Source organism: Phoca vitulina, unplaced genomic scaffold (genome assembly GCF_004348235.1).
Source record: "Phoca vitulina isolate PV1807 unplaced genomic scaffold, GSC_HSeal_1.0 scaffold7, whole genome shotgun sequence".
Lineage (NCBI taxonomy): Eukaryota > Metazoa > Chordata > Mammalia > Carnivora > Phocidae > Phoca > Phoca vitulina.
Window position 1 is genome coordinate 69,471,152 of NW_022589710.1, and position 12,054 is coordinate 69,483,205.

Here is a 12,054-nt window from a genome sequence, read left to right on the forward strand (position 1 = left end):
TCACTGTAATCTGTTGGCAGGTGTGTCTGCCCGTCTTTATAGGGTTACCCTGAGCGGCACCCGCCTGGCTCAGTCCGTAGAGCATGGGACTCCTGATCTTGGAGAGTTCAAGCCCCACATTTTGGCGTAGAGCTTACTTAAAAAAAAAAAAAAAAAAAAAAAAAACAACTAAAAAAATATATAGGGTTACCCCGAGGCTTAAATGAGGTAACAAATGTAATGTACCCATAAGGTAGACAACAACAGTTCCTGTTACTCCAGCCAATACCCCTCTCCTTCCGCAGAACCTCGAACCAGTGGATCCCATCCAGCGCAGGCCAGGATCTGCGCAGGACCACCAGGCACGTGAAGAGGCGAGGGGGCATCCAGTAGCATTTCCGATGTTCCAGGCTGTAGGTGTCGCCGAGCTTCGGCCCCAGGCTGGGACCCAGGGGTGCTTCCAGCCCTTCAGCAGCCACACGCTGGCATTTAGGAATTGGTCCCTGGGGGCTTCTAGGGCTTCGCCTCGCTCCCTCTCCGACCCCCAGTAGAGCAGTCTTCCTTCCGGATGGCGTGAAGCTGAGTCCGGGTCCATCTCGCTCCCGCCCGCGAGCTCCTCGGGGGTGCCGAGCCCAGCCCGCGGCTACCCAGAGCTGGAGGCAGGAGGGGTGACTGAATCCTCGACTCCCGAGTCACCGTTAATCACGCAGAAGCCCGGCTCCTCCCCGCAGCCCCTGCCCTATAACTGGGGCCGCGGCTCGATTCCGTGCCTCGCTGTCCCGCTCAACCCCCGCACACAGTAGGCGCTCCACTGACACTGTACATGCCACCCCAGCAGTCGCACTCAAGCCATCGCCCAGGGCCAGGCGCCGACTCTTTCGGGGGCGCCTGCAGCGCCCGCCGCGCCCGGCCGCCCCTTCCGCGCCGGGCCGCCCCTTCCGCGCCCAGAGCGCCGCCTCCTCCACTAGGGACAGGACCAAGTCGCCCCTAGCAACAGCAGCCGGGCAGGCTTCCTCGGGTCGCGCTGATTGGCCGAGCTCCGGGAGGCGGCGGTGCCGTCACTTCCGGCATCCGGAGACAGCAGAGGAAGCCGAGGGGCGGCCATCTTGGGTCCGTGAGGCTCCGAGGTACCGGGAGCGGCGGCGGCCACCGGGTGGAGGCTGAGGCGGCAAGCGAACCGGAGGGAGCAGAGTAGCCGGGCGCAGGCGCCGCTTCCGCAGCCCCCTCCATGGTCTGCGCCCGCAGCCCGCGGCGGCCTGTCTTACACTCCACCTTGTCCACATCCTCCTCGTCCTCCTCTTCAGGGGCAGCCGGCGGCGCTGTGTGGAGGCCCCGGCGCTGAAATCCGCGGCGCGACGGGCGAGGGCGGACGAGGAGGCGAAGGGGTTTGAGCCCGCGGGGCGCCCTGAGGCGCGGGGACGCCGGCGGGCCGACTCGCAGCCCGCCGCCGCCGCCGCTGCCGGCCCGGCCCCGCCGCCGCCGCCCGCGGGGCTCCTCGGCGCGGCCGCCGGGGCCGGGGGAGCATGAGCCCCGGGACCCGCCGAGGGACGGCCCGGGCCCGGCCCGGGATCTAGACGGCCGTGGGGGAGGGGAGCCGCCCTCCGCGACGCCGCTCCGGAACCGCAGGGCGCTCGAGGACGCGGTCGCCGGCCCCCCAAGGCCGTGCTGTTTTGTTTCAGCCTCGCATTGTGCAGAAGTGAAGTGAAGTAAAATGTCCACTAGGACCCCGCTGCCCACGGTGAATGAAAGAGACACTGAGAACGTAAGTGACCGGGGCGTTCTCGGGATCTGCCCGGGCCCGGTGTCCCCCGCTGCCCGCCGGAGCACGACAGCGGCGCTTGCTGTCGGGGGTCCCCCGCCCGGGGCGCGCTGGCCGTGGTGGGCAGGCGGGAGGCGCCGCAGGGCAGCCGGTCCGGACCGTGTCCCGGGGGCGGCGGCCGTGCACTCGTGTTTACGCCCGAGTCTCGTTCGCTAGCGAAGCCTGGGAGTCGCGGCCCGGCCGCTCGGTGTCTGGGTGTCTGGTGCCGGGGTGCCGCGCAGGCCGTTGCGCGGGTGGGTTCCGGTGCCCGCGCCGTGTGGTGCTTACTAAGGAAAGCCTCCTCTTAGGTTTGGGCGCGCAGCTCTGAGAGGCTGTCGGGTTGCAGACGGGTTCGTGGTGCTGGTGAGGAGGGAGCGAGTGGGTCAAGCGGAATGTCCTTTATGCCCGGGTTTTTAAAATCGTCTGAACTAAGTTTAGTGACAGTCACAACAACTGAGTGGCCACTGAGGAGTCTCTGAGGCCCTTGGAAGGAACTGCGAAGCTAGTCCGAAGAGAAGTTCTCGGAGAGAGTACGGACTGCATGAAGGAGGAGCTTTCTTTCCGTACGAACCTGTTTTGAAGGGTCAGTTAAGCATGTTTTGAAAGGAAGGCGTGTAGTAAAGCTGCGCTGCTACTCGCTGCCTGGCTCAGGGACACCCGCTCCGGGCGTGGTTTTACCTCCTTCCTAAAAACAGCTTGGCGTAAACGAGCCTCAGGTCCCTGCTGGCACTCACATCCTATGATCCTATAAAAGGAACCTTGACTTTGTTCATGTAGACCTTTTAAAAAGGCCAGGAACATCATTTTTAGGGAATGACACTTGTAGGGGAAATTCCTCGGACAGATGTTGACTCTGTCCCGGTGCTTTCTGAGCTCTTCTCTTGCACCGGGTTCAGAACTGTTCCAGGCTAGCTGGGCATTATCTTCTGTAAAACATCTAGCAAACAGCTTGTGAAGAAACCTCCCTGGCCTTTCATTATATGTGTTATGAGGTAATTCCTGGCAAGAAAATGCCATCACTTAGGAAAAGCTTTCTTGCTCTGCCTGTTTCCATGCTTTCAACAATGTCCTGAAACTTTGTGGCCTCGTGGTATCAAATGCCTGCATTTTAATCTTCAAAATGCCACTTGTTTGCTGGATAACAGGGTATTTAATCTGTTTATGTAAACTTTGGTCTAAAGCATTCCTGTAGTGTGTTAGTGTATAGTATTTAATGCTCTTCAACCTGGTAAGTGAGTAGTACAGTGGCATATGTTCCTTTACCTGAGATGGATTAGAAAGTTCCATAAAGAGGGAATAATAGAGAACCATAGACTAGGTGAGTCAGGGAATTCATTTTCTTACAGACCCTTGGAAGAACCTATTTCTGACTTGACCATTTTCCTATTCCCTGACAACGCTGTAGAGTGGAGTAAGCAAAAAACTGAGTTGATTAGCTTTGATCATTGACTTTCACCTAGAGAAGCAAAATCTTACATTGACCCAAAAGCGGGAGCTCCATACTTTCTAAATGAACTGAAGCCAAAAACAGATTTGTAATAATGAAGGATTTACACTAAATGAGTCTTTTTACTTTGATCTCTGATGAATTTGTTGAATTATGTTTTAATCTTTTTGTGTGTTAGAAACTACTAACGTTATTCTTTAAAAACAATATAGGAGTGGCGCCTGGGAGGCTCAGTCGGTTAAGCGCCTGCCTTTTGCCCAGGTCATGATCCCAGGGTCCTGGCATCGAGCCCCGCATCAGGCTCCCTGCTCGGTGGGGAGCCTGCTTCTCCCTCTCCCTCTGCCCCTCCACCCCACTGTGTTCTTTCTCGATCACTCTTCTCTCTCTCAAATAAATAAATAAAATAAAAACTAAAAACAATGTAGGATATGGAGTGTGCCTTTATTCTTGTGGAATATATTTAAATTTGAATTTTTGAAAATGTTAAAACCAGAGGTTTAGGGGCGCCGGGGTGGCTCAGATGGTTGAGCGTCTGCCTTCGGCTCAGGTCATGATCCCAGGGTCCTGGGATCGGCCCCGCTTCGGGCTCCCTGCTCGGCGGGGGGCCTGCTTCTCCCCTTCCCTCTGCTTCTCCCCCTGCTTATATTCTCTCTCTCTCTCTCTCTTTGTGTCTCGAATGAATAAATTAAAAAAAACTTAAAAAAAAAAAATCAGAGGTTTGTAGCACATCATTGCATTAATTCACCATGCCCTGTTCCATTTTTAAATTTGAATTAGAACGTTCTGGGAGTAGTTGTGTGTCTTTGACAGTGTGGTGCCCTTGTGTCAGTGTTACAAGTCTGCCATACGCCATGTTATTTACCTGCCATTACTGAACTGCTTGGTGAGGATGCAAGAATGAATGGGAGCTCTCAGTTTCTGGAGCAGCTCTTTTGTTAAAGTCAGGTTTATTGAGATAGAACATTTACTCTTTTTAAGTGTAGGCTTGATGAGTTGTGACAAATGTATAGTTATGTAACCACCATCTCAGTCAAGATATAGAATATTTTCATTGCCCAGAAAGGTGCTTACCTTGTGGCCCTTTACAGTCAGTCCCCTCTCTATTTCCCCAGCCCTTGGCAACCTCTGATCTATCTCTATGGTTTTATCTCTTCTAGAATGTCATATAAATGGAATCTGTATTTTTTTTTTAAAGATTTTATTTATTTATTTGAGAGAGAGAGAATGAGAGACAGAGAGCATGAGAGGGAGGAGGGTCAGAGGGAGAAGCAGACTCCCTGCCGAGCAGGGAGCCCGATGTGGGACTCGATCCCGGGACTCCAGGATCATGACCTGAGCCGAAGGCAGTCGCTTAACCAACTGAGCCACCCAGGCGCCCCATAAATGGAATCTGTATTCATGTTTGTGTGTGTATCAGTAATTCATTCCTTTTTATTTCTGAGTGGTAGTTCATTGTTTGGGTGTACAATTTTTTTTTTAAGTTTTAATTCCAGTTAGCATACAGTGTTATATTAGTTTCAGGTGTACAGTACAGTGATTCAGCACTTCCATACATTATCCAGTTAATGTAGAACAATTTTTAATCCATCCACCATTGATGGACGTTTTGGCAATTATGACTAGAAGATTTTGTCTTTCCATTTTGTAAAACGACTTTCCATTTTGCTTATCCTGGGAATCTTATTTATTTATGTATTTATTTATTTATTGGGTAGGCTCCACGCTCAGTGTGGAGCCCAGGGTGGGACTTGAACTCATGACCCTGAGATCAAGAGTCAGACGCTTAACAGACTGGGCCACCCAGATGCCCCTCCTGGGAATCTTAATTTAAATTGGGTATAACTGTGATAGGAATGTTGCTTATAGATCAAGAATAATAAGAGGCAGGTAATTTGCAACAAGTATATTGTCTTCATCCTAGTACACTACTCTGTTTTCTTTTGTTTCATTTACAGATGTGAATGTACACCTTTAGCTGATGGGTATATACAAGATAATACTGTTTGGGGCGCCTGGATGAGTGTCCGACTTGATTTTGGCTCAGGTCATGAGATTGAGCCCTGTGTTGGGCTCAGCACTCAGCGGGGAGTCTGCTGGAGATTCTTTCCCCTCCTCCCTCTCCCTCCTCCTCTGCTCTTCCACCCCACCTCCACACACTCTCTCTCTCTCTCTCAAATAAATAAAAATCGTTTTAAAAGATAACACTGTTATCAAATCATTTTAAAACTCAAAAGGACTAATCAAATAATCTGACCTAATGGGGATACTGAGGCTCAAGAAGTGACAGGAGCTGCTGGTGACAAAACTATTTAGTAGCAGCGCCTCTGCTAGGCTCCAGATCTCTGGTTCAGTGCCCTCTGCTTTTTTTGTGTACCAAGCTGTTCCTCAAAAGCTTATGTACTGGGGTGCTTGGGTGACTCAGTCGGTTAAATGTCTGTCTTTGGCTCAGGTCATGATCCCAGGGTCCTGGGATGGAGTCCCAATCCCACGTTGGGCTTCCTGCTCAGCGGGGAGTCTGCTTCTCCCTCTGCCCCTCCCCCTTGCTCATGCTTTCTCTCTCAAATAAATAAATAATCCAAAAAAAAAAAAAGCTTATGTACTAATTATTCAATGAGAGAGATATAGTTGTACCAAAACACAGTGTGTAATTAAAATAAGACTTAAATATTTTGTTATGGAAAATTTCAAACAAATAAGTAGGGAGTATTTAGTAAGTTTTTATCCGTGGTTCTCAGCCAGGAATGATTTTGCCCCCCAGTGGACATTTGATGATGTCTAGAGACATTTTTGATTGTCACAACTCAAGAGAGTTTACTGACTAGGAATGCTGCTAAACATTTTACAATACACAAGACATCACCCCTTCCTTCCCCAACAACAAAATAAAATATCTGGCCAAAAATGTCAATAGTGCCAGAATTGAGAAACCCTGTTACATAGTTAGCCCTCCGTGTACTCAACAGCTCAGTGGCCAGTCTTATTTCATTTGGTTTCTCCCCAAGAAACAAATTCAGTACATCATATTATTTCATCTCTAAAGCTTTTAGAAGCTTTAGATAAAGCTTCTATTTTTATAAAAATTGTAATCGTAATCCTTTTATCATAATTTCTTAATATCAAATATCCAGTCAGCCTTCAAATTTCTTCAGTTGTCTACATTTTAATTTTTTTAATTAAAAGAAAAGATTTTATTTATTTGATAGCGCACGCAGGGAGAGAGGCAGAGGGAGAAGAGGGCTAAGCAGGCTCTCACTGAGCAGGGAGCTCGACAAGGGGCTCAGATCCCAGGACCCTGGGATCATGACCTAAGCTGAAGGCAGACGCTTAACAGACTGAGCTGACGTAGGTGCAACACTTATCTACCTTTTCAACAATTTTTTCCAACATGGAATCTCTTGGGTCCATATGTTACAGTTAACTAATATGTGAAATTAGATGCATTTTGAAGGCAACAAAAAAGTTTGTTTTAGTTTATGTTCTGCAGTTGACTTGTGTAGAGCCATGGTCAAATCCTGTTTGGACACTGGTAAAATTAGAAATGCAGTTTTCACTTAAATTATAAAACATATCACACTTTGTAAGCCTGGATTATTTGACAAAGTACCAGAGGCCCCGGGGCTTTGACAATTATTTAACAGCTCCTGGTGTGTGTGCAGCATGTACTTAACTTATTATTAATGTGGACAAGCCATCAGAATTTCTTATCTCTGTGGTGGTCTTGTTTAGTCAGCTATAGGTTATATGAGACTATTATTAACCTGTTCAAGTTTGAGTGCGTACTTTGTGTATGACACTGTGCTAGGTGCCACAGAGGATATACCCAGGAACCGTATTGCACCTGCTCTTTAGGATTTCTCAATCCTTGCAGAACAAAGCACCCTGAACTCTGTGAAACTAGTCTAATAAACTCTGAAACTGGAGCAAGCATCAGTATCACCTGAAGGGTTTATTAAAGCTCTGATTGTTGGGCCCTACCCCCAGACCTTGATTCTACAGTTAGCATTTCTAACAAGTCTCTAGGTGATGTTAATGTGGCAGGTCCAGAAACCACATTTTAATCGCTGCATTTGTATTCAGTGAAAGCTTGCCAACTAAACTATATTCCTTTAGATTGTATTGTGACTATAGAAGAGAGATTTCTGGTAGATTAAATAAGATTTTCAAGTTCCATGAGTTTTTAAAGTTGGTTCTTTGTAAGAAAGTGTGGTTATGGAGTATAAAAATAGTTACTATTTGTTGATCACTTACTGTATATCAGACAACAGTACTAAGTACTTTATATAGTATTTCATTTAAAATATATAGTATGGGGCGCCTGGGTGGCTCAGTGGGTTACACATCTGCCTTGGGCTCAGGTCATGATCCCAGGGTCCTGGGATTGAGCCCCTCATCGGGCTCTCCCCTCAGCGGGAGGCCTGCTTCTCCCTCTCCCACTCCTCCTGCTTGTGTTCCCTCTCTCGCTGTCTCTCTCTCTGTCAAATAAATAAATAAAATCTTTATAAAATATATAGTATGATTTCTTTTAATCTGCCTTTGAACTTCCAAGCACAGCTATCTATTGAATAAAGCTGTCTGAGCCTTTTTTAAAAAGTTGATCTCCTTTTTTTTTTTTTTTAAGATTTTATTTATTTGGCAGAGAGAGCGTGCACAAGCAGGGGGAGTGGCAGACAGAGGGAGAAGCAGAGTCCCTGCTGAGCAAGGAGCCCACCGTGGGATTCTATCCCAAAAGTTGATCTCTGAGAATAAATATTTTTTATGTCAAAGCGTTTTGAGAAAAGATCTTATAGACTTCAATTTGAGGGTTATTTTTTTGTTTTTGTTCAGTATGTAAATTAGGTGAAAGTGGAAATTTGCAATGAGTAGAATATAGGTCACTTTGATTATTTATGTAGTACATGATTGTTTACATTGTAATTACTTGTAAGAGATTTATACACAGTTTAATGTCAATTAAGGTTAATCTGTTATCTTTAATTTCAAAGAGGGTTGTTCTGGATTCTAAGTAAGATATGGCCAAATTTTATCCCTGGAATTTCTTTTCAACCTGGAAGTAAGTCAGGGAATGCAGCCCCCTCTGATCACCGCTGGGAGGACTAAAGCAGAACACCCTGTCTCAGTGTATGTGGGGGCCAGTGGCCATGTGGAGGGGACTGGGAGAAGGAAAAAAAAGAAAACTGTTGTCTCACTTCCATTTTGTTTTATTTTTATATATTCTTAAATATTTTTTAAAAGATTTTATTATTTATTTGAGATAGAGAGTGTGTGCAAGTGGGGAGAGGAGCAGAGGGAGAGGGACAAGCAGACTCTGTGCTTATTGTGAAGCCCAATGCAGAGCTCAGTCCCACGACCCTGAGATCATGACCCGAACCCAAACCAAGAGTCGGACACTCAACTGACTGAGCCACCCAGGGACCCCGATACATTTTTTTCTTTCTTTTTTTTTTTAAGTAAACTCTGCCCCCAACGTGGGGCTTGAACTCACTACCCTGGAATCAAGAGTTGCATTCTCTACGGCTGAGCTAGCCAGGCACCCCATCTCCCCTCCACTTTAAACTTTCGAATTAAACCTGAAGGAGAGAACAAATTTCTTCCCTGGGAATATCCCAGCTTTAATGTTGTCTTATACAAGAATTTAAAGTATGTGCTTGGGGGCCTCTGGGTGGCTCAGTCATTGAGCGTCTGCCTTCGTTGAGCGTCTGCCTTCAGCTCAGGTCATGATCCCAGGGTCCTGGGATTGAGCCCCACATCGGGCTCCCTGCTCAGTGGGAAGCCTGCTTCTCCCTTTCCCACTCCCCCTGCTTGTGTTCCCACTCTCACTGTGTCTCTCTCTGTCAAATAAGTAAATAAAATCTTAAAAAAAAAAATGTGCTTGGAGTTGGTCTGCAAGTGGTAATGAGGAGTTTGTGCTAATCCATATGCACCTGCTTGTACAGTAATTGGGAGGGCGGAAGTTGGCACTGGAAACAAGGATTCTTTTTTTTTTTTTTGAGTGTAACTTTTTCTTCAAGGTATAGAGTTTTTCAGCACTGCATTCTAACCACCTGAGCTGTTCAGCTGTGGTTAGTCTTATGTAATCTTACCTAGACTAGATAAGGCATTGTGTAAGTGGGTTACACAGAATCTTGGTGTTCAGAGTTGAAACTTGAACAGAGCAGGAGGTGTTTTGTTTGTATTTGTTGCTAATAGTTAGGCAGTTGCATTTGGGTGGATGTTCAATATTGGGGAGTTTGTATTACGGACATTTTACATGAAAATGTGTATTGGTAGAATTTAGTATAAAATTTGAATAAGCTAAGCCCAAAGGTTTTATTCTAGAATTTTAGATAACGCCATTCTTTATGCAGTAAATACCTTTATGACTTCATTGACTACAATAGCAGATTCTAGCATGAGAATCCTGGAGAGGAGTCTACCTAGAACCATTCCCTAACTCAGCCTTCTGCTCTGAGAATTGCCATTCTTTATCCAGAAGAATAATTTAACCCAGGGCAATCAACTTTCGTTTTTGAAGGCATTTGAGGTGTTTTTGATGGCATTCTGTTCATATACTATCTCCATCTTTCCTTTTCTTTCCTCCCTTGCTAGCCCTTTTCTATTCCTAGTCCCTCCTTGGTACCCATAGGCATGTATTAGCTCTATTAGTGGAATGGACTAAAGGATCTTCTTTTCTTCTCTCAAAAGAAGGTTGCCATCTAGACGTTAAAGATATTTAATGATAAAGAACTTTCCACATACCATGGTAATGTATTCCAGGTTTGTTTTTTTTTTTTTCATTTCTAATAACTTAGTTCAGGTTCTTCTTCTTTTTTTTTTTAAGATTTATTTATTTATTTATTATTAGTATTTATTTAAAAGAGAGTAAGAGCATGAGCACGGGGCAGGGCTGTGTGGGTGGGGGCAGACGGACAAGCAGACTCCCCACGGAGGAGGGAGCCCGAAGCAGGGCTTGATCCCAGGACCCTGAGATCATGACCTGAGCTGAAGGCAGATGCTTAACTGAGCCACCAAGGCGCCCCAGCTCAGGTTCTTAATATTTATTTCCTGCTTATTGTATAGTGGTTCTTATTGCTGTGGAACAACTGTGGAACTCCACAACATAGTGTTGTAAAACAACAGTCATTTTATTATACTCACAGGTTGTGTGTAAGTTATTCAGACAGGGATGGCTTATCTCTGTTCTTCCATGTGGGACTTCAGTTTGGAGGATCTCAAAAGGCTAGGGGGGTTTGAACAGCTGGGCGGGGAGATCCACATTCTAGATGGCTTCTTTACTCACGTATCTGGCACCTTGGCAGAAGGCTGGGCTCAGCTGGGACTCTTGGCAAGAGTGTCTACAAGGCCTCGTCCAACATGGAGGCCTCAGTGTGATCAGACTTCTGAGGTTGTTCATCATTTCAGAAAAGACAGAAACTGCCTGTCTTTTATTACCTAGCCTCAGAAGGCACGTAGTATCACTTTTTTCATTTTCTCTTGGTTAAATCTGTCACAACCACCCGGATTCAACAGAAGGGACATGGACCTTACCTTGTAATGGGAAGTGTGTCAGAGACATCGGGTTCATGTTTTCAAATCACTGTAATAGTAACTCTTCGGGTTTATAATCTGATCTAGTATTTTATTGTGTGACCTTAGACAATTTATTTAACTTCTTTGTGCCCCAGTTACCTCATCTATAAAATGTGATTGGTAATAGTGAGACCTCGCAGGGCTGTTATAAGGATAAGGCCTTCTGTGCTCTGGCCTCCCTTCCCTCTTTGCCCTCATCTCCTATCTCTCTGTGCCCACTACATCCATAGTCCCAGGAGTCTTCTTGCTGTTCTGGGTACACACCAGGAACACTCCAACCTGAGGGCCCTGGCGTTGCCCTTCTCTTTGAACACATTTCTTTCAGATATCCTCATGGCTGACTTTGCACCTCCTCTTTACACATATCACCTCAGTGGTTTAATCACTTGTGGCTCTCCCAGTCTCCCCAACCCTGATCTAGTTTTTTCTTTTCTCCATTGCAGTTGTTACTTCCTACATACCATATTACTTACATATTTCATACGTAGATTGTGTTTTGTCGGTTTCCTCTAGTATACGGAAAGCCCCACAGGGACAGGAATATTTTGTTTACTGACGTAACAAATACCTAGAACATGTTTGCCATTTATTACAGGTGATCAACAAAATATTGGTTGAATTAGTGATTAAATGAGACAGTATGGGTAAAGCATTTGAAACAGTGCCTCATACGTAGTAAGTAACAGATAAATGTTAGCCATCGTTAATGTTGATGGACTTTTTACTGGTCTTCTCATCTGTGTCCCTGTGTCCCTCAGCCTCTCCCCTCTGAAGTTATTCCCTTCTCTCTCCCTTTTTAAAACCTAAGGCAGCTTTCTTTTATTTATTTATTTATTTATTTATTTACTTACTTACTTACTTACTTACTTACTTACTTACTTATTTGACAGAGAGAGAGAGACAGCGAGAGAGGGAACACAAGCAGGGGGAGTGGGACAGGGAGAAGCAGGCTTCCCGCAGAGCAGGGAGCCCAATGTGGGGCTCGATCCCAGGACCGTGGGATCATACATGACCTGAGCTTCGGCTGACGCTTGACCAACTGAGCCACCCAGGCGCCCCTAAGACAGCTTTCTTAAAGGGAGACTCGATGGATAGTGTCTGGGCTTGCAAGTGGAAAGAAAGATGGGAGTGTAAGACTGGTTGAGAGAGTGATTATAAAGACATGTCTGAGGTAGGATGGACAAGATGTGGAGCAAAAAAAAAGAACAACAACAATGCATACAAGAAGTTGGGATTTGGAATTACATACTTGGACTTGAAACTA

The 12,054-nt window shown here is 46.3% G+C and overlaps 1 protein-coding gene across 7 annotated transcripts in view; it reads left to right on the top strand.

Moving 5' to 3' along the window:
* Positions 1–1,509: 1,509 nt before the first annotated feature.
* Positions 1,510–12,054, top strand: part of MARK3 (microtubule affinity regulating kinase 3) — a 116,418-nt gene continuing 105,873 nt past the window's right edge. For all 7 annotated transcript variants that reach the window (XM_032405981.1, XM_032405982.1, XM_032405986.1 and 4 more), the window contains exon 1: positions 1,510–1,741. In XM_032405981.1, coding sequence (XP_032261872.1) covers positions 1,691–1,741 — 51 coding nt within the window. In that variant the 5' untranslated portion in view covers positions 1,510–1,690. The remainder of the gene's footprint in view (positions 1,742–12,054) is intronic.